The 22,786-nt window shown below is 56.7% G+C and overlaps 3 protein-coding genes across 6 annotated transcripts in view; 2 read left to right on the top strand and 1 right to left on the bottom strand.

Annotated features, from left to right (window-relative positions):
* SAMD4B (sterile alpha motif domain containing 4B) overlaps nt 1-10,310 on the top strand; it is a 28,822-nt gene extending 18,512 nt beyond the window's left edge. Inside the window, exons 3-13 of one of the 2 annotated variants that reach the window (XM_074306849.1) lie at nt 164-634; nt 2,254-2,493; nt 3,100-3,209; nt 3,429-3,515; nt 3,866-4,184; nt 4,823-4,908; nt 4,985-5,106; nt 5,375-5,573; nt 5,700-5,823; nt 7,665-7,729; nt 7,909-10,310. In XM_074306849.1, the coding sequence (XP_074162950.1) occupies nt 164-634; nt 2,254-2,493; nt 3,100-3,209; nt 3,429-3,515; nt 3,866-4,184; nt 4,823-4,908; nt 4,985-5,106; nt 5,375-5,573; nt 5,700-5,823; nt 7,665-7,711 (1,805 nt within the window). In that variant the 3' untranslated portion in view covers nt 7,712-7,729; nt 7,909-10,310. Of the gene's footprint in view, nt 1-163; nt 635-2,253; nt 2,494-3,099; nt 3,210-3,428; nt 3,516-3,865; nt 4,185-4,822; nt 4,909-4,984; nt 5,107-5,374; nt 5,574-5,699; nt 6,785-7,664; nt 7,730-7,908 lie in introns of those variants that run through there. The other variant, XM_074306848.1, reaches the window with a different exon arrangement.
* PAF1 (PAF1 homolog, Paf1/RNA polymerase II complex component) lies at nt 10,279-14,172 on the bottom strand. Of its 2 annotated transcripts, none has more exons than XM_074306850.1 (14): nt 13,965-14,171; nt 13,525-13,554; nt 13,164-13,256; nt 12,838-12,959; nt 12,683-12,749; nt 12,492-12,593; nt 12,294-12,399; nt 12,140-12,208; nt 11,954-12,057; nt 11,761-11,877; nt 11,548-11,676; nt 11,357-11,462; nt 11,183-11,274; nt 10,279-10,795 (listed from the first exon to the last, which is right to left on the bottom strand). In XM_074306850.1, the coding sequence occupies exons 1-14, from the start codon at nt 14,009-14,011 to the stop codon at nt 10,294-10,296; spliced, it is 1,686 nt and encodes a 561-aa protein (XP_074162951.1). In that variant the 5' UTR covers nt 14,012-14,171; the 3' UTR covers nt 10,279-10,293. The 2 variants fall into 2 exon arrangements, with proteins under 2 accessions (XP_074162951.1, XP_074162952.1); XM_074306851.1 differs by having other exon boundaries at nt 10,515-11,100; nt 11,187-11,274; nt 13,965-14,172.
* A 145-nt stretch (nt 14,173-14,317) lies between these two features.
* Nucleotides 14,318-20,750, top strand: MED29 (mediator complex subunit 29). 2 transcript variants are annotated; one of them, XM_074306854.1, is made up of 5 exons: nt 14,319-14,740; nt 15,136-15,194; nt 15,294-15,378; nt 18,151-18,342; nt 20,545-20,750. In XM_074306854.1, the coding sequence occupies exons 1-5, from the start codon at nt 14,474-14,476 to the stop codon at nt 20,632-20,634; spliced, it is 693 nt and encodes a 230-aa protein (XP_074162955.1). In that variant the 5' UTR covers nt 14,319-14,473; the 3' UTR covers nt 20,635-20,750. The 2 variants fall into 2 exon arrangements, with proteins under 2 accessions (XP_074162956.1, XP_074162955.1); XM_074306855.1 differs by lacking the exon at nt 20,545-20,750 and having other exon boundaries at nt 14,318-14,740; nt 18,151-18,480.
* The last annotated feature ends 2,036 nt before the right edge of the window (nt 20,751-22,786 follow it).

Here is a 22,786-nt window from a genome sequence, read left to right as displayed (position 1 = left end):
GAGGATAGGATTTTGTGGGGAGGAGAAGCCCAGCTCAGGCTGTGGGGATGAGAGGCTCGGAGATGGAGCCAGAATCCAGAAGTTAGCAGACTTCCCATCGCCTTTCCCAGGATCCTTCACCATGAGCCCTTCACCTACTCCTCTGTTTGCCTTTTCTCCTCAGCCATCATCAACCAATGGCAGCAAGAGTCCAAAGAGAAGGTAGTCTCCCTCTTGTTGTCCCATCTGCCCCTGCTCCAGCCCGGCAACACAGAGGCCAAGTCCGAGTACATGAAGCTGCTGCAGAAGGTGCTGGCCTATTCCATAGAGAACAACGCCTTCATTGAGGAGAGTCGGCAGTTGCTGTCCTACGCCCTCATCCACCCGGCCACCACGCTGGAGGACCGAAACTCGCTAGCTCTCTGGCTCAGCCACCTCGAGGAACGGCTGGCTGGGGGCTTCCGGACCCGCGCGGAGACGGCCTACCACTCCCGCCAGGGCTCAGATGAGTGGGGTGGCCCCGGGGAGGCTGGCCCTGGCGAGCTCGGGCCGGGCTGGCAGGACAAGCCGCCGCGAGAAAACGGACATGTGCCCTTCCACCCTTCTGGTGCGGTGCCATCCACCATCAACAGTATTGGGAGCAACGCAAATGCAGGTGAGGCCCGGCCCATGGCCATCCCTTAGCAGCTGTGGGTCCAGGGCCTGAGCCCGAACTTGGTAGGGAGCCCTTCAGATGCAGCGCCAGCTCCCAGACCTAGAACACTGGAACAAAGGCATCCCAGACTGGTAGCAGGAGATGGAGTTGTAGAGATCTTGAGGCCTGTCTTTTACCTTCCAAATGAGAAACTGGGGAGCAGTGCTTTGCCTGCAGGCACACAGTGGTGGCCGTGCGGGTCACCTGGTCTTGTTAAGGGCCGGGGGCGTGCCTAGGAGCAGTCTGAGAAGACTTCCTGGAAGGATTGGAGGAATGGGTGCAGTGGGAAGGAGAGGGGAAGGCTTGATGGAGAGAGGAGGTGGAGGCAAAAATGAGTAGAGGGCTTCCTTGGGGAACAGAAGGCTGCATTAGGTAGATTGAGGGCCAGGCTTTAATGGTTAGGAGGAGCAAGTTTGTCTTGATGCAGCAGGAAATTAGAATCTTCCATGGTTTCTTGAGCAGAGGAGTAATGTAGTAAAAGCAGTATTTAAGGAAAATTATCCTGTCAGATGTGCGGGATAAACTGGAGGTGGGAAACAGACAGGAGTTTGATGAAAAGTTTAAAGCTCTCAGTGAGAGGATTCGTATTCTTTTTATTCTGTGGTCACTCTTAGGTCTTGTGTAGGGACAGAATGTTCACTCCCATCTCTCCCTTCCATCCGGCCTCACTGCTCTGGCCTTCCTTTCTTTGTCCTCCCCACCCCTAAATGGTCCTGGGATCTGGGGAGGGAGATGGGGAGGGGTCCGTGTTCATGGGGGCAGAGGAGACTGAACACCACAGGCAGGTGGAAGATGGGGCTGAAGGGTGTCACGACTTGGTTCTGAAGAGAGTTTTCCCTGCCAGTGTCAAGCATCTTCTCCCATGTTCCCATTCCGCTCCATTCAAGATCCTGGAAACCTTGCCCTCCCCTGGCCTGGGATCTGTCTAGCATCTTCCTCTTTGAGAACTCATTATGCCTGAGGGGGCAGAAGCCGGGAATAGGGGAGCCTGGACTTCAGGGTTCTCCTGCAGAGAAGGAAGATACAAAGGATGAGATGAAAGGGCCTGGAAAAAGGAGGCAAGGTTAGAATTTTATTCATAAAGTGAAAAGCCAGCAGCAGGTGTCTAGCGACTACTCAGGCCTCTGAGTTAGCATCAGGTTAGTGCTTCCATCTGCAGAGATGCTTGAGCACAGTCCTCTGTGTGAGAGTATTCAGAGCCAGGCCTCGCAGTGCCCCTGGCCCCCAGAGCTGAGCAACCCCAGGGGCTCTTGGGGATTAGGTCTGCCTGCACATGGCTTCTGGGAGCTCTGCTGAGCTGGGAGTTAGAAGATGTGGGGTTCAATCTTCCCTCTATCTTAGGCAAGTCAACTTTCTGTGTCTCAGTTTCCTTGTTTGGGAGAAGGGTATAATAATACTTGGCCAACCTGCAACTCGCAGGCTCCTGTGAAGGTCAAAGGTGATGATGGATGGGAGAGGACTGAACTGGAATAGCACTGCTAGCCCTGTAGGGTAATTGCCTGTGATGGTGGCTGGGCTTCCCGGCACCCAAGCTCTAGGAGGCTGACCCCCTTCTTCTCCCCCCTGCACTTCTTCCCTAGGCCTCCCCTGCCAAATCCACCCAAGCCCGCTGAAGCGGTCCATGTCGCTCATCCCCACGAGCCCACAGGGCCCTGGTGAATGGCTGAACCCAGAGGAACTGGGGGCAAGAGCCGCCTTTGCCCCACCCGACCACGCGCCCCTCTCACCCCAGAGCAGTGTGGCTTCCTCAGGCAGCGAGCAGACGGAGGAGCAGGGCTCCAGCCGGAACACTTTTCAGGAGGACGGTAGTGGTATGAAAGGTGAGCTGGGGAGTCTGGGATGGGAAGCACTCTACCCTTGCTGGTTCCAGGAAAAGGAAATGGAGTAGGCCGCCTTCCTTTAGCCGGCCTGGCCCCTTGGCAGGCAGGATAGCCAGAGCCATGGAATTCTTAGAGAAAGCCGGGGAAATGCCAGCCTGCTCATGGAAGCAGAGACTGGGCTCTTCAGAGGACGTGGCCTTCGGAAAGACTGGGCCCCTGTATATTGGGGATGGGGGTGGGGGAGACCTCGCTCAGAGATAGGCTCTCCTAGCCCTGCCTCTCCTACCCTGCAGACTCCCAAAGCAAAGCATGTAGTGGCAAAGAACCTCATCTTCAGTCACTTAGGATGTCCTTCCTGGGTCCCAGGCTCCATCCTCAGCTCTGGGGGTACACAGACAAAGCTAAAACAGCGCCTGCCCGCACTTGATTGGGGAGCCAGCCACGTGCTTCCCTCTGTGTATGCAAAGATAAAAACAAAGGGGTGAATTTGAGGGGAGGACGAGGGCCGTCATAAAGCAAAGCAGGGAGGGTCTTCTTGACGTAGGGGGTCAGCTGGCGCAAAGGGACCACCCACAGGAGATGGGACCCCTCGTCTTCCCTCCACAGATGTGCCATTGTGGCTCAAGAGTCTTCGCTTACATAAGTACGCAGCCCTCTTCTCCCAGATGAGCTACGAGGAGATGATGACCCTGACAGAGCAGCATCTGGAATCTCAGGTGAGCCCCCACTTTTTTCTGCCAGCGCCAGAGGGATCCCGAAGTGGCCTCTCCTATGCTACCCTGAAGGCCCTGGGCCTCGGTCCGGCCTCTGGCAGGACATCTGAAGGCATTTCAGGGGAACCCGGCCCATTCCAGACCCTCCTCCTCAACTCTGGCTCTGCTGGAGCCTGGGAGGCCCTCTCTGGGTTCCTCTGAGACTTCCTTCTCCCTACACAGAACGTGACCAAAGGTGCCCGTCACAAGATTGCCCTGAGCATTCAGAAGCTGCGTGAGAGGCAGAGTGTCCTCAAGTCCCTGGAGAAGGTGACGACTCGGAGTGGGGGCGGGGCACCTGAAGGCCAAGCCAGGTTGGGTACTTAGATCGTCAGACTCAGCACTTTTGGCTTTAAAGTTCAGGACCCTAGGAGCCCAAGAGCCCTGCAGGGAGCACCCGAGAGACCGCCCACCTGAGATGTTATTAAGCCCCTAGCGGTCCGGGTCAGGCTACGTCTGTGGGGGAGAGAAAGGAAGAGTGGGCTCAGAGTCACAGGTTTTAGACAGGCAAGGAAGAGGAGGCCCTCGTATGCCCCCTGCGACCCAGGGATCCTTGGATTTCTTTCTGTCTCGCCCCGGGCTCTCATGTGTCTTCTGACGCTCTTTCTACCCATCATCAGGATGTCCTGGAAGGTGGGAACCTGAGGAATGCATTACAGGAGCTCCAGCAGATCATCGTTACACCTATCAAGGCCTACAGCATCCTGCAGGCAGCTGTGGTGGCTGCAGCCAAGGAGGGGGGAAGGGGGGAGCCGCCGCTGGGCGCCGAGCCCCCCCCAGCTCGCCCCGGCCCGGAGAAAACCCCGGAGACCAAGGATTCCCCAGCAGAAAGCTATCCCCCCCAGCCGGCCCCCGCCCCCAGTGACGGCAGCGAGCCGGCCACAGCCCCCGTCGCCGATGGAGACCTCCCTAGCCAGTTTACCCGAGTGATGGGCAAAGGTGAGAATGCCTTCCTGGATACCACCTAAGCCATCAGCCTTCCCAAGCACAGGGCCTGAGGCCAGGAGTGAGGGAACAGAGATGAAAACTGGGGCCCTGCTGCCTGCCCCCTTGACTCAGGTTACTGAATCTAGAGCAGGGCCAAGGATGCTTCAGGGGCAGGGCTAGATCAGCCCCTTCCCGCACAGGGTCCTTTGTACTTTCAGTACTTCCCCTGTGCCCTCTGCTTTGTTTGTCTGGGCTCGTCTTCCCCGGTACATGGGGAGCTCCCTGAGGTCAGGGGCTCACTTCCTCTTTGCTTTGGTAGTGACCACTTAGGGTGGAGGTGATTGGATCACCTTGTGCTATTGAATGGAGAGCAAGTAGAGTCCTGAGGTGGGGGCTCTCAGACACGAGGCCAGGAGTTTCTGTCTTAGGGGCCACGGAGGGGCGGGGATGAATGCTCCAGGAACTGAGAGTTGCCCAGAGCCTGGAGCATGGCTGGAGCTTCCTCCCGGAGTAAATGTCTCTGGCCCGCTCCCCTGCCGTCCTGCTGCAGAGCCATGTGCCAGCATGAGTCTCCTGGAGTGCGCTCCCCTTGAACCCCAGTGCAGACAGGGCCCCCGCTCAGTTCTTCCCCTTCCTCCTTCTCTGAGCAGTGTGCACCCAGCTGCTGGTGTCCCGGCCAGATGAGGAAAACATTACCAGTTACCTCCAGCTCATCGAAAAGTGCCTGACACATGAGGTGAGGCTTCCCAGCGTCCCCCTGGGGCTCCTCCCCAGCTCCTGGCCAGCCCGCTCACCTGCTCCCTTCCCCCCAGGCTTTCACCGAGACACAGAAGAAACGCCTGCTGTCCTGGAAGCAGCAGGTCCTCAAGCTGCTCCGAACCTTTCCCAGAAAAGCTGCCCTAGAGATGCAGAACTACCGGCAGCAGCAGAAGGGGTAAGAGACGAGCAGGGGCAGCCCCGGCCCAGCTCCCAGCGTGCCCCTTGCACGAGAGCACTGATGACTGCCAACATAGACTGCTGCGGGTGGCCAAGAGCTCCCAGCTGTACTTTTAACTTGTGGCCTTGGCTGGGGGTGCATTCAATCGCAGCCCCTTCCTGCTGAGCCTCCCAAACGGTGGGCCACACGGCCCTCTTCAGGGTGGGAAGCAGGACAAGGAGGGATGGTCATCCCCCCTTACCTCCTCGCCCTTCTGTTTTGGCAGCTGGGCTTTTGGCTCCAACTCGCTCCCCATAGCTGGTTCTGTGGGGATGGGAGTGACCCGACGGGCCCAGCGCCAATTCCAGATGCCCCCTCGGGCCCTGCCGCCTAGCCGAATGGGTATCCTGAGCCCTGCGGGCATTGGGGGCGTCTCACCTCGGCATGCCCTCACCAGCCCTAGTCTCGGGGGACAAGGACGACAGGTATGGCTAGGTCAGGGCGGGAGTTCAGGGAGGTATCCCCTTTGCGTCAGGTGGGGAGTGCTCCAGAGAGGGAGGTCCTCCCCACCCTTTTCACCCGTCTCTCTGCGCCCAATATCTCACCTACAGAACCTGTGGTTTGCCAACCCTGGAGGCAGTAACAGCATGCCCAGCCAGAGCCGGAGCTCCGTGCAGCGCACCCACTCCCTCCCTGTGCATTCCTCCCCCCAGGCTCTCCTCATGTTCCCACCAGGTGAGCCTCTCTCTTCGTGGGCCTGGGCTCTGGCGCGCTTCTTCTCAAGTTCAGGGATTGATTCCTCTCCCTGTTCTTTTCTTCTCTGCCTCTTTCCTTCCTCTTTTTCTTGTTTTCTCTTTGCCTCATGGCATTTTGAGATCTCATGTTTTCATTGTGCCTTAATCTTTTCAAGTTCATCTTTGCTTCTGCATGTCAGGTTAAAACTCGCATGTCATTGCTGTAGATTGAGGTGTGGATTTCGTGACCTCAGAGGTCCCTTTTTGACCTGAGATTCTGTGACTACATTTAAAGGACAAGTAGATATGTGGACAAAAGGAAAGTAAATGGGATGTCATCAAAAGCCGTTAGCAGAGTTTCACTTGCTGAGAGACATCTTTTTTTAATGTTTCATCTGGAATTAGGGAGGTGCGGGCTGTTTGTCATAATAATTGATTGGTTTTTGAAACAGAAAAGAAAGAGGGGAAAGAAAAGGCCACTTCTCTGGTTAGAGTAGACTGTGAGGTCTCAGTTAAGACTTGGAGACTCGGAGCAGTGCTGGGATGATCCTGTTGGTGTTCCATGGTTTCCACTCTTTGTGACTCCGTGGACGTTTTCACCTAAGCCACTACTGGCCGTGAATTTCTCTTGATTCAGGCAGTAGAATGATTTACCAGTTTCTTCCTCAGTGGATTAAAGCAGTCAGAAGTGAAAGCACTCATTCCAGCTCTGGTGCTCTAACCCTTGAACCACTCGGCCGCCTGAATAAACAAAAGATCTAGAAATTATATAGTCAGGTGGAGTCTCCTAAGCTTATAAGTGATGTTCATGGAGTTAAATGCCAGTCCATTGCTCATAAAATACAGGGATATTCACAAGCCTGAATGGAGAGGAAAAGTAACTTGAATTTCCCAGCACACAAGTTTGACCTCATGCAATTAGGGACTGCCTTTTCCCTCTTTTTGTGTCTGCAGAGCTGAGCACAGCACCTAGCATACAGCTAAATATATATTATAATAATATATTAATAATCAGTATATTATATATTTTATAATAATAAATATGAATAATAAATGAAAATAAATATAAATAAATGGTGGTTGGCTTTGGATTATGCTTGTGAAATGCACAGTGCTGGTTATCTATGTTCATATGAAAAGAAGGTGCTCTAGAGAAATGCAAGTTAAGACAACTCTGAGATACCATACACACCTGTCTGATTGGCTAAGACGACAGGAAAGGACAATGACGAATGTCGGAGGGGATGTGGGAAAATGGGGACACTGATGCATTGTTGGTGGAGTTGTGAACAGATCCAGGTATTCTGGAGAGCAATAGGGTACTATGCCCAAAGGGCTACCACACTGTGCATGCTCTTTGATGCTGCAGTGTCTCTGCTGGGGCCTATATCCCAAAGAGATCAAGGAGAGAAAAGGACCCACATGTGCAAAAATGCTTGTGGCGCCCCTTTTTTAAAGTAATGGTATGTGAATGTTACGGAATATTACTGTTCCATAAGAAACGATCCACAGGATGATTTTAGAAAAAGGTGGAAAGACTGACGTGAACTGGTGCTGAGAGAAGGGAGCATTGTACATGGTCAGCTGGGGTGGGTTTAGCTCTTCTCAGCAATTCCGTGATCCAAGGCAATCCCTGAGAAACTTTCTTGGAAAATGCCAGCTGCATCCAGAGAGAGATGGATTCAGATGGAGACTGAATGTGGATCGCCGTGTACTATTTTCATCGTTTTCTTTCTTCTGTTCCTTTTTCTCTCTGGGGTTTTCCCTTCTGATTTTTCTCTCCCAACATGATGATTCATGGAAATATGTGCAAATGTCCTGTATCATCATGTATGTACGTAGATGTGCTGGAGTCAACCCCACGCTGGAGTCTCTCTGCCTCAGCATGACGGAGCACGCCTTGGGTGGTGAGAGCTCTTCCCCTTTCTCCAGAATATTCCCTGGATCTTCCCCTGGTGGCAGCCCCCTGGGCAGGAGGCCCAAGTCCCAGGGAGGCTGGGAGGGCGGGAGGCCCGCATCTCCGCTTCAGCTCCTGACTTCCCTCCTCTCTCTCTCTCTCTCTCTCTCTCTCACACACACACGGCAGATGGGACAGACAAAACCTCCACGATCTGATGTGACTGAGAGCCCAGCGGACACGTCGTCCCCTTGGGATGGGGAGAGGGGCCGCCTATCCCCTCAGTGACAGAGGGGTGGTGTTGGCTCAGTTATATGTTCTAATATTTTTCTACTTTATTATCCCTTTAACTCTGGTTTAATATTGATATACACCATTCGCCCCCCTCCCCCGGAAGCCCACGTTGCTATGACGCAGGGTATAGAGGGGGATCTCTGCTGAGGGCCAGGGCATGGTAGGGAGGGGAGCCAGGGCAATTGCCCTGGGCACCTCCTCTTTCCCCTGCGTCCGTTCCGGACGATGGCCACCCCTCCCCAGGGAAACTGACTCCAAAGGAGCTCACCAGATTCCCCCCACCCCCCTTGGGGGGGGCCTGCCTGAGAGCAGTGGGGGGTGACAGAGCACAGATCTGCCTGCTCTGGTCAACACTTTGTGGGAGGAGACAAAAGTCTTGTTTTCTTCCATCATTCTCCCCCTTTCTCACAGACACACACACCTTCCCCCAAGGATCGGGGGACCACCTCCCTCTTTCTCTCTCCCTCTTTCTCCCTCTTTCTTTCTTTCTCACTTTCTTTCTCTCTCTCTCTTTCTCTCTCTCTCTCTTTCTCTCTCTCTCCTCTCTCTCTCTCTCTCTCTCTCTCTCTCTCTCTCTCTCTCTCTCTTTCTCTCTCTCTATCTCTCTCTCTCTCCCCCCTCTCCCTCTGCCTCTCTCTCTCTCTCTCTCTCTCTCTCCTTCCCAGAGTTTCCGTACGATTAATTTCTTAGGCCTATTTAAGACATATATTTATATAGTTCTTAGCGGTTTCTCTGTCTCTCTTTCAATCACACTCTCCCTTCCTCTCATTTTTAATCTCTTCATCGGGTCTCTCTGAGCCATGATGTGTGGAGGGAGGGCGACAGGGGAGGCTGAGGGTTTGGGGGATGGAACCAGGGCAGAAGGCAGCGCCTTCTTGCCCCCATCCTCCTTCCACCCTGCCCCCCAGACTCCCCTCTACCCCCTGCCTAGCTCCTGGAGGCCCCCGGGGGGGAGGTAGGGCAGGGCAAATAGGTGGGGGAGCGGCCAGTGGGGTCAGAAAGTCTGTTGCCTTAATGCCCCCTCCCTTCACACACACCCCTTCTGTAGCCCCACCCAAAGCAGGTGAGAGACTGGGGGTGGGCAGTGGAAGGGCTTCTCTTTAAGTTTTTTTGTTTTCTTCTAACCCTCTCCCTGCTCTGTCGTGACCTCACTGAAGTGGAACACTACATCATAGCCTAGAGTCCCACCCCCGGCCCCTTGGGGGGGGAGAGAGCGGGGGCGCCGGAGGAGAGCCGGCGGAGCCCCGGCCCTCTCCTCCCCCGCCCCAAGGTGGGCCTCTTCTTGGTACAGAAGCCTTTCCCACCCTCCCCCCTTCCTGCTGGGACTCTCTCAAGCTTTTCACACAGAAAAGGAAAAAAAATGTTATTTTTAGATACATTTTATGAATAACTTTTGTTATGACTATGGCTGGTAACCATTACGTATGTTATTAAAGAAACAAAATGTTGGAAAAAAAAAAAAACCAAAAATCCCCCCCACCCCAGACCTCCTGGCCCCTCCCTTCCCAACAGCCACCAGTCTGGTGCCCCTGGCTCCGCTTCCCCTTCTCGGCTCCTGGTCCCTTCCCCCTTCCTGCCCTCCTTTTTTGCCCAGGGAGGGAGGGGGCAGGGAATCCCAGGGGCCTCATCTCCAGGGGGGCCTCCCCACACCCTGGCTGGGGGGAGGGGTGGGGAGGGGCTCGGGTTTATTTATGTACCTCTTGCACTCATCAACCTATGCAAGCCCCTCTCCCCCATCCCCTCCATATTGCTGTGCCTTTGCCTGTCCCCCGTCTCCTGGGGATCCTCACCCCAAGGGGGGGACAGGGGACACCACGATTTGGAATCAGCAGAATGGTGTTTTGTGGGGTAGGGGTTCCTGTCCACTCTAGGTTACCCCCCCTGCCCCCTCCCCAGCCGGGTCCCATCCCATCAAACTGTTAGGCATGAGCCGGCTCAGTCTAGCAGCGAGGACCTCCCTATTGGAAGGGGGTGGGGACCCCCAGAGAGGAGAAAACCATCCTCTCGCCACCCTCCAGCCTGACACCAGAGTGTGGGACGCAGGCGGCCCCCACCCCGACGGGCAGGACCCAGTCCCCCGTCCCCTCTCTCCCCTCCCTCCCGGGCCCTCCATGGTTTCAGCACCCCCATCTTTCCCCAGCCCCACTGGCAGAAGCAGCTTTGAGTAACTGTACACAGTTTTTCTCTCTGTTGGAGAAAACACATTTGTTGGAGTTTCACTTGTTTAATGGTCCGGGCTTATTTTGGAAAAAAAAAATTCTGACCTTTGTTATAATACATTTAATGAAAACCCAAAATTACTCTGACCCGATCTTTGGCCGCCTTCTTCTTGGGATAGGGCCCCATAGTGTGGAGTGGGGGAATGTGTGTATGTGGTGGGGGTGAGTCCCCTTTCCCCTCTGTCTGCAAAGAGGGAAGGGATGGGGATGGCCATCCCAGCATCCTTTGTGGGAGAAAGGGAGAAGTGTGTTGGGATAAAGGGAACAAATGGGATTCCTGGCTTTCAACTTGTAAACACATCGCTTTTATTGACAGCAAAAGTTTAAAAAAAAAAGAATAGGTATTTTCTGTTTGTCCTGAGAATGGTGCCTGAGCTGGAGAGGCCCAGCCCCTCCGGGCCTGCTTGGCGGCCTCAGTCACTGTCGCTGGCCTCCTCGCTGGAGTCTGAGGCGCCCCCTTCGCTGCCATCCTCCTGGGCCGAGTGGTCGCTGGCACTGAGGAAGGAGGGGCTGGGACTGCGGCTGCGCCGCCCAGGCCCAGCTTCACTGCCGCTCTCTTCCTCCTCCTCCTCCTCCTCCCCACTGCCCCTGGCCCGGCCTCCCCCATCGTCGTCCTCCTCTTCCTCTTCTTCCTCCTCCTCGTCTTCCGAATCTGCGTCACTGCCGAAGATCTCCTCCTTGTCTCGCGCAGCGCGGGCCTCGTCCTCGCTGCTCTCCTCCTCAGCCTCGTCTTCCCCGCTGCCGCTCTTGTCACTCTCCTCCTTCTCCTCCTCTCCCCGGTCACTCTCGCTCCCTGAGCGCTCCTCCTCCTCCTCCTCCTCCTCACTGGCTTCCTTTTCACTGCCGCTCCCCTTTTCCCGATCTTCATCTGAGGAGAGGAGGAGGAGGAGTTTGGTGCCCTGCTTCCCTCCCTAGCTTCTGCTGGGTATACCAGCAGGCCCCCGGAGCACTTACCAGAGCCTGGGGCTTCCTTGTCCAGCTCCAGCTCTTCTTCCTCCTCCTCTTCTGGCTCATGGTTCTCAAGCTGGGCCTTTCTAGCTTCCTGAGGTGGGAAAGGACCAAAAGCTCAGGAAATTGCTTCCCCTCCCCCTTCCTGGTCACACCTGGATGCCCAGCACCTTTACCTGCGCTTCCAGCTCCTTCTCATTCATGTCCCGGTGTTTGACCACCAGCAAGGCATTGGTGCCGGACTGCACTCCGGCCTTGGCCCGACGTTTGCTGAGACGGACCCTACGGGGAGGACAGAAGGAGGTCAGGGAGCCCTACTGCTGCCGAGCCTGAGCTCTGGGGGGCCGGGCTGACACCCCCTGCACACCTGGTTTCCAGTTCGTTGTAGTAGACACCATCACCTTCTCGGAAGATGAAGAAGTAGTTTTCTTCATAGCCCTTGCTAGCCTTGTTCTTGACGTTCCAGTTGTACTCCCTGGCAATCTTGTAATCGTAGCTGGGGAAGGAAGGCCAAAGTGTGGTCAACTCTCCTCCGGCTCCTGCCCTCCGGCCCGGTGACCCTCCGTCCCCTCCAACTTACACGTCATCTGGCGCATAGTCCATCTCTTCTTCCTGATCCCGCTTGCGCTTCCTCATAGTCTCTTCCACTGGCAGAAAGTAGGCCACAAACTGGTTGCCCTCCTCGTCCATCATTCCCCTGGAAGGTGGAGGGAGGGTGTTGGAAGGGAAGGAGCCACAGCCTGGAGGGCACGGCACCATTTCTCCCGACTTGCCTGATCATGGCTTGAGACATCATCTCTAGGGCCGCAGGGCCACTGGTATCCTTGGGGGCTGGGTCCGAGTCAAAGATCACTTGGGCACACGGATTGATCCACATCTGAGAAGAGCCGGGAGAGGGGGCTCAGAAAAGGCCAGGGAACCGCTGCTTCCCTCCCACCTCCGGATTCTCTGAGACTGACCTTGAAGTCTGGGAAAACGGGCATCACCTCCACCGGAGTGACCCTAGGCTTGCTGTAGTGTTGAGAAATCTGAGGAGCAGAAGAATCCATAAAAATGGGGCTCCCAGGCCCTCCCCCGCTCTGAGGCGGCTCCCGGCCTTCACCCCGCCATTACCGACTTCTGGGCATCCTCAAAAGTCTTCTCGATGGCCGTGATCTGGCTGTCTCGATCCTTGTAGATCTCCTCCTCGGTGAACTGCTGCTTCACAGACACCCCGATCCTAGGGGAGAGAAAGGAGTAGGGATGGCGGCCTGGGAGCCGGACGGCACGGACCCCCTGCCCGCAGCCGCTCCTTCCCCCGGCCCCGCTCACTTGACTTCGGGCTTCTCATTAGAGACTCCGTAACGGTTGAACTCCGTGGAGATATATTCTGTCTTTCTCATCCAGGGTACCACTTTGGCATGCTGCTGGGACCTGGAGGCAGGAGGAAGGAGCGGCTTGAGCTCCAGGACTTCCTCAGGCCTGCAGCCGCCCCTTCCCTTGACAGCTCCCCTCCCAGTCACCTTTTAGAACTGGTTGGGGCCTGGATCTCCTCTTCCAGTAACTTCTCATCTGCCGGATCTAGAAGAACTGGAGCAGGTGGTGGTGTGAGGAAGTGGAGGGGGGCAGCCTGAGCGGGCTCCTCCCAGTCTTTGCCCATCTCCCCTGGGGGCCTCACCGTTAGGGTCGATCCGGTAGGTATCGGGGTTAATGAGATCAATGGTGACGCCCAGGTCTGGCTCCGTGAGCAGATCATGTTTGTGCTGCTTTTCTAGAGAGGTCGCCTTGTACTGGACAAACCTGGGGGGGGAGGGGTAAGAGAGCTTCCTGGAGGAAGGGCCTGCCATCTTTTGTGCCCGGTGCCCCCCCCCAGCCGCCCTGGTCCTTCTCAGACGCGGTGTCAGGAACTTCCTCTTCGTCCCTCCCCCTTGCAGAGCAGGAGAGGTGGGGGCGAGACCTGGAGGCGCCAAGCTTGGAAGCCTGGAGGGCCGGGCCAGAGCTCACCTGTTCTGGTCGAAGGGGTAGGTGATGAACTTGGGATCAAAAGGGATGTCTGGAAGACTGTTGCAGTACTTAACTCGACAGACCACGCCGGACCTAAGAGCAAACGACTCAGAACAGGGGCGCTCCCCTGCGGCCCCCCTCCCACATGCACCTCGGACTCTGCTGTACCTCTGGTACTCAGGCACTCAGCCCTCCTCTGCTGCCCCAGGGATCCCCACTCCCCCACAGTATACATGATGCGCAGAACCTCCTCTGCACATGCTGGTCAGCCCCACATCTGCTGCCCCGCGGGGGGGGGGGGGGGGGGGGCGGGGGGTCCTGACTCCTCCCCACTACACATGCAGGTCAGAGCCGCACTCACCTCTCCGGCAGAGTCCTGTGAGAGTTGGGTCTGGGGGGGGACACAAGGATTCGGGTCATTCTTGCCCCGTGCGGGACGGCCCCTCCCCCCACGCCCCCCCCCCTGAGTTGGAGCCCCTCTACAGGGAGTCCGAGGATGCGATCTCAAAGCGTAGAATGAAGCACCCAAGGGTGAGAGGGGGGTCGCAAAGCGTTGACTGGGCTAGAGCCTCCGGAGGCCTCCCGAGCGAGGAAGAGGAAAGAAACCCGGGATTCCAAATGGGGAAAGGGGGTAGCAACCCAGGATGGAGCTCGGTGACGTCACCCAGAACCAGGGGTGCGCGGACGTCACGGGGAGGGCCAGTGACGTCGGCCGCGCACTGCCGGCCCGGCGCAGCGAGGCTCCCGGGCTGGGGGCGGTTCCTAAAAGGAGGGGGGGGGGGGGACGCAGCGCTCTCTCACCTGTGGCCGTCCTCCCGCTGGGCCTGGGTCTGGATGGTGGGCGCCATGACGACGACGAAGACTGCTAGTCACGAAAGGGCCAGCCCCGGCCCGCGAGCCACGCAGGCGGCTCTCCAGGCAACCCTGTGAGCCGCTCCGCCTCCCGGCCTCCCAGTCGGCGGCGGCAGCGAGGACCCCGCGGGACTCCAGGGCCAAACTATCTACCGCCTATAAAATGCTTTCTGGGAAACGTAGTTCGGATTAGGTCTTTTTTTTTTTTTTTTTTTTTTTTAATCGGGACGGATTGGCCACAGTGGAAGGAGGCGGGTTTTTGAGGAAGGAGAGTTTCGTGATTGGGCGGACGTGCACAGACGGGAATGATGACGAGGGAAGAGGCGGTCCCAATGCAACCTCGGAGTTTGGGATTGATCGGTTCGCTAAGGCTAGGCCTAAAAGTGACGCATATCCGCGGTCGCCTTGAGTGATTGAGGCTGTGACCAACTGGCGGCGGCGCATATAAGGAAGAAAAGATGGCGGCACCGCCACCAGCGCAGGGGGCCCCGCAGCCTCCGCCACCACCTACGGCCGGCGTGTCCGGCCCGGGATCCGCTGGTGCCTCTGTTCCGGGGGCTCAGCAGCCTCAGGCGCCGCAGCAGCAACAGCCTTCCTCTGCACAGCTTGTAGCAGCCTCACAAATTCAGGCCGCACAGAACAGCCTCCTGCAGCAGCAACAACAAGATTTCGACCCGGTACAGCGTTACAAGCTGCTGATTCCGCAGCTCAAAGAGAGCCTCCAGGTGATTGGCCCACAGCCCCGATCCGGCACTAGGCGGGGATGGCAATTGGTGGGTGGGCTTCTGAGGGGGCGTGATTCGATAAAGAGCCTAGTCTGTGTGTTTGAGGACGCTAACCCTGGGATTGACCCTGAACACGGGAGAAGGCGGGACCAGGAGAGCGCTGGAGTGTGCGCATGCGGACTGGGGGAGGTAGTGAAGAGTCGGTGGGAGCCCGTCGGCCGTGTGTTGTGAAGGTGGAGCTAGGCTGATGATGGGGTCGAGGATTGGCTCGATAGTTAGAAAAGAGGCGGTGCTTGAAGGTCAGAGTTTGACCTGCCATTGGCGGGGAGGGAGAGTTGGGCCCGCCTTGGGCGTGGTTTTCCGGACGTGACCCCGCCTTTTTCATTCCATCCCAGAACCTGATGAAGGTGGCCGCCCAGAACCTGGTGCAGAATACCAACATCGACAACGGACAGTGAGTAGCCCTCCCTTGCTCAGGGCCCCGAGGCGCCTCTGGGAGATCCCTGGAAGCCCGGGCTTCCCTCTCTGAGCCACTTTCTCTGTTCCATCCCAGGAAGAGCAGCGAAGGCGGGCTGCAGCGCTTCGACAAGAGCCTGGAGGAGTTCTATGCCCTCTGTGACCAGCTGGAGCTCTGCCTGGTAAGAGGAGGCTGGAGGTAGTCCCCTTCCCTGGGGTCAAAGGCCCCCAGGGGGGCCCCCAAGCCCGAGGGTACGAAAGGGGCTGCTCTCTAAGACCAAGACCCTTTGTAGTGGGCTTCCGAGGCCCGGGCCAGCGGAGTGATTCAGGATTGGAAGGGAGGATGAGATCAGGCCCGCCAAAGCCAGGATGATGAGATCTTAGTTTTCCAAGGAGCTCCAGAGCCCCCCCCCCCCCCCCCCCCCCCCCCCCCCCGTGCAGCCCCGTTTTGCAGAGGCGAAAATTGAGGCTGGGAGAAAGCCTATGTTTGCTCCATATAACATGCAGTAAATGACGAGGCTGGGTTTTGAATCCAGGGCATTTCCAAATCCACTGCCCCAGAGAACCAGGACTGAGGCGTGTCACTGGGGAACGAGTCCAGGCTTGGGTTGAGGTGGAGTGGACTCTGGAGGAGAAGACTGCCAGGGCCATTGAAGGATGAGGCGGCACAAAGGGCGCCTCAGGGGCCGCAGCACCCCCATTCAGGGCTTCGCCAGTTTTAAGTTGGCCTTTGCTATGCTGGTGTGGAGAAGTCCTCCTGTCAGTGACAGCATTTTCTCTGCAGCATAAGAGACTTAGAGAATGGAAAGTCTTCAATTAGCCACTTTCATAATGATTCTCTGCTCTATTTGTTTCCCGCGACTTCCCTTCCCATCACCAGGGGCTGCCACCTCTACTGAACAGCTTAAACATTCACCACATCCAAAGCCAAACAGTCATCTTGTCCCACTTTCCATGCGCCCCCGTTACCGTCCAGACCCTGCCATTCTCCCAGACTCAAAAGAAAAGGATCCTCCATGAGCACTGCTCCCTTGCTCTCAATCCCCCCATCCAAACACTTGCCAAGACCTGTCACTTCAGCTTCCCCGGCATCTGGCCAGCAGCCCCCTTGTCTCCAGTGACACCGCTGTAGTTCATCATGGCTTCATTCTTGGGCTTTTGCGGTGACCGGTGGGGGGTCTGCCTGTCTCTCCCCTCTCCACTCAGCTACAGAAACGGTCTTCCTAAATCACCCCTCTTTTCTGTAACCTCCAGGATTAATAAGCTCTGCCTCGGCTTGGCTTTTAAAGCTCTTTTTTACCGGCCCCCCTTCAACCCTTCTGCTGTCCTTACACTCGAACACAAACTCGGTGATCGAGCTGCACCGGCCTCCTTGCTGCTCCTCTGTCAGATGCTCCACTTCCAGGCTCCAGGCATTTCTTTGGCTGCCAAACCGCCCTCCCTCACAGATAAAATCCCTTTTCCTTTAGGAGAATCTTTCCTGATCTCCTTTAAAGTTTGCCCTTCCCCTTGGGCCTGCTCTCTTTGCCTCCTTTTTCCAGTGTCAGGTTCATAGTAAGAGCTTAATCAATGCTGGGTGACTGGAATTGGCTACCCCAGGGACACACAGACACAGGGGTGAATCTGAGGCAGGTCATCCTGCCAGCATGGTCAGTGGGGGGAGCCTCCAATGGCCAGCAAGCAGCAGGCTGTTCAGTCATTTGTCACTTGACCCCTTGTTGGGACTTTCTTGGCAAAGGCTATTTCCTTTTCTAGTTCATTTTACAGATGAGGAAACTGAGACAGACAGGATCACCTGACTATGAAGTGTCTTGTGGCTGGATTTGAATCTTCCACTCTTTATTGCGGCGCCCCCTAGCGAGTCGTTTGACCTGGTGTAAATCCCTTGGCCTCTCTCCCTGGGTTTTACCACTTGTAAAGTTAAAGAGGTAGAATCAGTGACTCCCCCTTCAGCTCTCAGGTCCCCACTTCGTCTTTAAGACTCAGACCATTTTGTCCTAACTCTGCTTGTCCGGTCATTCCTAGCCAACTCTGAGTTCCTCTCCAAGCCTGGGAACTTGCCTCCCTTTGGCTCTGTTTCCAGAAACAGCTTTTCTTTTCAAATTTTTCATCTTCCTTCCCTCTTTGCTCTTAGAAAACAGGACTTCAGGCCATTCACCTGAAAGGTTTTGTTCTAATATTTACTAAGCGTTCTCACTGTCAGGTCCTGTGCCAAAAGCAGCTGGAAAATCAAACCCCAGCACAGACTCCTGAGGAGTTCTAGGGACGACGAGGGGGAGCCAGGCCTTGGCCCATCTTTTCAGTCACCAGTTCCTAGATGTAAATACTGAGATGGTGAGGGAGGCAAGGGTCACTGGTCACTTCCTCCATCTGCCTCAGTTTCCTCCTCTGTAAAATGAGCTGAGGAAGGAAATGGCAAGCCCCTCCAGTATCTCTGCTATGAAAGCCCAAAGGGGGTCTGGGAGAGCTGGACATGAGTGAGCTACCGCTGAAGGATATTGGCCCAGCCTGAGGCTCTTTGGGGACCAAGGGCTAGGCCTGGCTTCCCACCGGGGTAGCTGCTTAGAGGCCTACTCCTGAAAAGCTGGCTGAATTTCCCTGTTCTCACCTTTTTGGGCAGTTCTAGCACTAGTTCTAGCCGCCTTCTATTGGGATGCAAGATTCCTGGGGCTGCCTTTCTTTGGGAACAGAAGGGCTCTTTGAGGGGAGGTATGATAAGTTTACTTGACTGACAAGACTTTGTCTCTCCCCCTCCCCCCTTCTCTCCTCCTGTGTCTCCTCCTCTCCTTCCCCCTGTTCTCTTTCTTTGCCCTTTCACTCTCCTTGTCTTTCTCCCTCCCCCTCTGCTCCTTCTTTGCCCCTCCTCTCCCCCCTTCTGTGCCTCTCTCCCCCTCCCCTTTCCTCTCTTTGCCCTCCCCCATCTCTTTCTCTGTCCCTGTGTCCCCTCCCCCCAGCGCCTGGCCTATGAGTGTTTGTCCCAGAGCTACGACAGCGCCAAGCACTCCCCGACGCTGGTGCCCACGGCCACGAAACCGGACGCGGTGCAGGCCGAGAGCCTGCCCTACCCGCAGTACTTGAGCATGATCAAAGCCCAGATCGGCTGTGCTAAGGACATCCACAACGCCTTGCTGGAGTGCTCCAACAAGGTCACGGGCAAGCTGCCGGCCCCGGGAGGCCTCTGACCCCGGGAAACCCACGGCGAGCCGGGGAGGGGGGGAGGGGGGAGATTTAAAGGATGGGGTTAGATTTTTTTTTTTTTTTTTTATTAAAAGTTCCTGAGTCAAGGCTCTTTCTCCTCTCTGGGGTTGGACCTTCAGGACCGGGGGCAGGGAAAGGGGTGACCCGCCCGGGTCTGGGAGAAGGGCAGCCCCGCTTCTTGCAGCAGGGGGCGCCAGAGGACGACCATCTGTTGGGTGGCCCCGCCCATCTGGCGTCTGCATCTGCGCCTGCGCCTCCTCCCAGGGGCAAAAAGGTGGGAGGGAGGAGAGAGCCTGGAACCCTTGTCAGTTACGCCCGACTCGTTCTCCCCTCCCCCCCTTCCCGTCCCTCTTCCCGGAACCGAGTCATTTCCCCTGGATCTCTGTGCTGGGACTCTCTTTGGGGCTCTCTCTCTTCCCGGGCCGCGGGATTCTGGCCGGCCGCTCTGCCGGCGCTCTCTCTAACTGGACCTCGCTCTCCTTCCTGCCTTTGCCGGGGACTGCCCCTGGCTGGGGCCCTGTGACCGCCCGCCGGCCTCTGGCCGGGGCGCTCTGTCTCTGCAGGAGGCCCCGGACCTCCGCCCTGCCCCCGCCCCTTCTGTCTCCTTTCACCAGGAAACTTGGGACATGGAGGAGTGAAGAGCTCTGGGGTGAAAGCCTGGGTCCCCGACAGGGGAAGGAAGAGGAGGGGGAGGGGCGGGAGCTTGGGTCCTGGCCAGGCCAGCTCTGCTGACACAGCTCCTGACTCACCCGGCTCCCAGGAGGAGGAAATCCCCCAGTTATATAATCACAGCTCCAGCGCCCCCCAGCGCCCGCGCCTCCACCTCGGGCTGGATCCCGGGGGGCTCCTCCGGGGAGCCGGAGTGCAGGCGCTACGAAGCCTGGGTTTGGGGGCCCTGGGCCAGACGCCACCTTCCTCTCACTGAGGGCCGGGTCTGGTTGACCTCTTGAGATCCCCTTTAGGGCCTCTGACCCCAGGAGCCTGAAAAGAGGAAGGATGGCCCAGCCTGGGGCAGGGGGGGTTTGGAGAAGTCCCTGGGGGGGGGGGGCTGTGACGCTAATTCCTAGTCAGCCGCCCCGAGCTCCCAGTTTAGGGGAAGCCTCAGTGCCTGCTTTGGGGAAAGGGAACCAGGACTGGGAAGTGAGGGCTGGGGCCCGAGCCGGGTAGGCAGGGATCACGGAGTTACTCTTCCTCTTCCCCAGATTTCTCCCCACGCTGGCCTTCACCAGCGGCCTTGGGGGCTGGGGGGAGTCTCAGGCCCCTCCTAGGCCTGCCTGCGTCACCCGCTGATTGTGCAAGGGGGGTGGGGCCCGGGCGCCGGGGTCGGGAGTATTTTTAGCCCCAAAGGAGAAGTGAGAAGGGCGGAGCAGTGTCCTGCAACTGTGCCCACTGCTGGGGAGGGGGGTGTCCTGACCCAGCTTCTCCGGGAACATCTGGGAGCCAGCTGTGGCCGCCCCTACGGGAGGGTCCCTGCCCTTCTGCCAGGCCTGGGAAATTCCTCTGGCCCCTTAGCCAGGGGGAGGGAGGACACGCAGCTTAGGACAAAGTGTCCTCTCCCCCCGCCTGTGGGGGGGGGCACATGCGGTCATGAGGCGAGGTGTCACTGGGCCCCACCAGAGGCCCTCAAAGGCAGACGCCCCGAGGACCCCCCTCTGTGTAACTGAGCAACCCCTCCCCCCTCCTCCCAGTTCAGCCCATCTCACCCGAAAGGTACAGTGAGGCACAGACACACGCTCTGGCCCGGCCTGTGGCCTGTGTGTGTGAGCTGTCTGACACTTGAGGGCTGCAGTCACCCCCTCCCTCTCAACCTTCCTCTGTCTCCTTCCCTCTCCTCTCTCCGTCTCTCTCTTCTCTCCCGTCTCTGCCTGTCGGTCTGTCTCTTTCTCAATCTCTCATTCTCTCAGGCCTTGGCGGTTTCCGGTCCTGGCCTCCCTCTCCCTTGTTGTTCTGGAAACTCTGCCCACCTTCTGGGCCGGAAACTTGATGATATTTTTAGATCCGACAATTTCCGCCCCCTCCCCAACCCCTCCCCCATCCCAGGGCCCTGGCCCCCAGTCCCACCCTTTCCCCAACCTCATTCCAGAGGGGATTCCCATCAGCTCCTAGAGCCAGACTTCCCAAATCGGGACTTTCCCTCTTAACATCTCCAGGCACCTCACTTCCTGGGCCAGGGACCGGAGGCTACCTGGAGTGTTCACGGGCCAGAGGAAGCCAGTGTTGCTGAAGAGAACGTGAGCTAAGTCCAACCCAGAACAAGCATATGCCGTGTGCTAAGGGAAAGGACAAAAAGCGCTTAATCCTAGATCCTCCAAAGGAGGTGATGCTGTCCCCAATTCAATAATTTATTAAGTGCTTACTGTATGTAAATTCCTACGAGGGAACCCAAGGGCTGGCTTTGAGTATGGGGAGGCCCCCCCACCAAGGATTCCACGGAGGGATTCTGGGAGATCCCGGAAAATGAGATCTGATCTGGCCCTAAAGGCTAGGTAGTGGCTGATGGGTAAGAAGGATACCCGAGGGGTCAGAGGCTGGGGATCTGGCACCTGTAACTGTCAAGGGGTTGGGGAGAAGGGGAGAAGACCCTGAAATCTTAGAAACTTGGGAGGCTTTAGAATTTCAGGAGTTCCGCAGGTTGGGCTAGCGTCGGAGGAGGGGACCCAAATTTGGAAGGAGAGTGAAACCCTTTCTATGGGCCTCAGAAGGAGGAAACTGTAAAATGTCCACTCTGTGCAGGTCTTGGTGCTAGCACTAGAAATAGAAGGATTCCTGAGGCGGGAGAAATCTGAGCCTAAGGCTGCAGATGCCAGGCTGAAAACTTGGGACCCCAAGAAGTCGGGCCGGATGGCGGAACGGGCTTCTCAGAACATAGCTTTAGAGCAGGAGGGGAGCTTGGCATGGCCCCGCTCTGGTGCCATCCTAACCCATAGGACTGAAAACCTGAAGGGAATTCGTTTGACTTTCAGAAAAGGAAACAGACTAGGAAGGCTGTTGGATTAGCTTGAGGTCATCCGGCTAATAAGTGTGTGAGGTACAATTTCAATCCAGGTCTTTGTATGTTTACTCATACTCCAAACCAAGCTGCCAGAAGCCTTGAAATTAAATATCCATATATATATATAAATTTACATGTGTGTGTGTGTGTATATACATACATATATTATATATATGTATGTATACACACACACACACACACACACACACACACACATTTTATGCAGGAGGGCAAAGAGAGCCTGGATCCCTGAGCACAGCAGCCAGGTGTGATCTTTGATTGAGACAAATTCAGTGGGAGTCACAGACCGGCCCTCTGCACCTTGCCTCCGTAAAGCTGGGCCTAGACCCAGGCGTCCTAGTGCTGAGGCACGGTGAGGAAAGGCTCTGGGTTAGGGGGTGGAGCATGGGGAGCTCAGAGCATAGCTAGAATGAGTCAGGATGCTGGAATGTACCCACAAGCTCCGATCCCAAGAGCAAGACAAACCAATCCTGCTCGAGGCTGACTGGGAAGTGGGGAAGGGGCTTGGCAAAGGAGCTTCCTTCAGGACCTTGGGGAACCTCTGGGTGAAGGGAGTGGGGGCGGGCCATTCCATCTTGCCTGTCAGGGGGCAGTGGCCTTGTCTTTGAGTCAGTGTCACCTGCTTTTTGAGATGGAATCGAGGCTCAGATCTAAAGAGCACCCTGAGGAACTGGGTCCCTCAGCTCTGTTTACAAAGAGAGAGGAACCCCAACATAGACCAGGCCCCCCTCCCTGCCCTTACGTCACCTGATTCCAGGAAGGGCCCCCACACATAACACACCCTGCGGTGGGTGAGTCACTGTGGAGCGTGAGAGCCAGCCACTCGACTGGCAGGTGAAACTTAAAGACCACAGGCTCACGGGACCCAGGGAGACTTGGGGAGGTCCCAGCTCCTGGGAAGGTCCCTCCTGGCCAACCCCTCTTCCCCAGAGAAGCTTCCCATAAGCTCCCAGGTCTCCAGCCTAACCCAAGTCTCCGTTCTGTTGGAGGAAAAGTCTTCATCTGGGAAAATGAAAGATTTCTGTTAGGTGAAAAGTTCAGATCAAAGACAGACCCCAGCACAGGCTTAGAATCGGACAGTTCCCCACTGGAGAGGCGAGCTCCCCAAAAAACTCCCTCAGAAAGGTGGAGCTTACCCCGAGAACTCTGGGCTTCAGTCCTGACACTGCCCAGATCCCTGACCTCAGTTTCCTTTTCTTTTTGGAAAAGTTAAGCCTGTCTCCCGGCTCTCTCTCCTGGCTGGGGTTAGATGATAAACTGGCTTTGGGGCGCTCTCTTTGGGTGTCTCCCGCTGGGCTCGGGTTTGACTTTCAGGACTTAGTATCTCAGTCTTTTGGTTCTGGCTCCAACACTCTAACGGGGGTTTCCACTTCTGACCT

Source organism: Sminthopsis crassicaudata, chromosome 3, assembly GCF_048593235.1.
Source record: "Sminthopsis crassicaudata isolate SCR6 chromosome 3, ASM4859323v1, whole genome shotgun sequence".
In the NCBI taxonomy this organism is placed as follows: Eukaryota; Metazoa; Chordata; class Mammalia; order Dasyuromorphia; family Dasyuridae; genus Sminthopsis; species Sminthopsis crassicaudata.
This window is presented reverse-complemented; position numbering and strand designations above follow the sequence as displayed.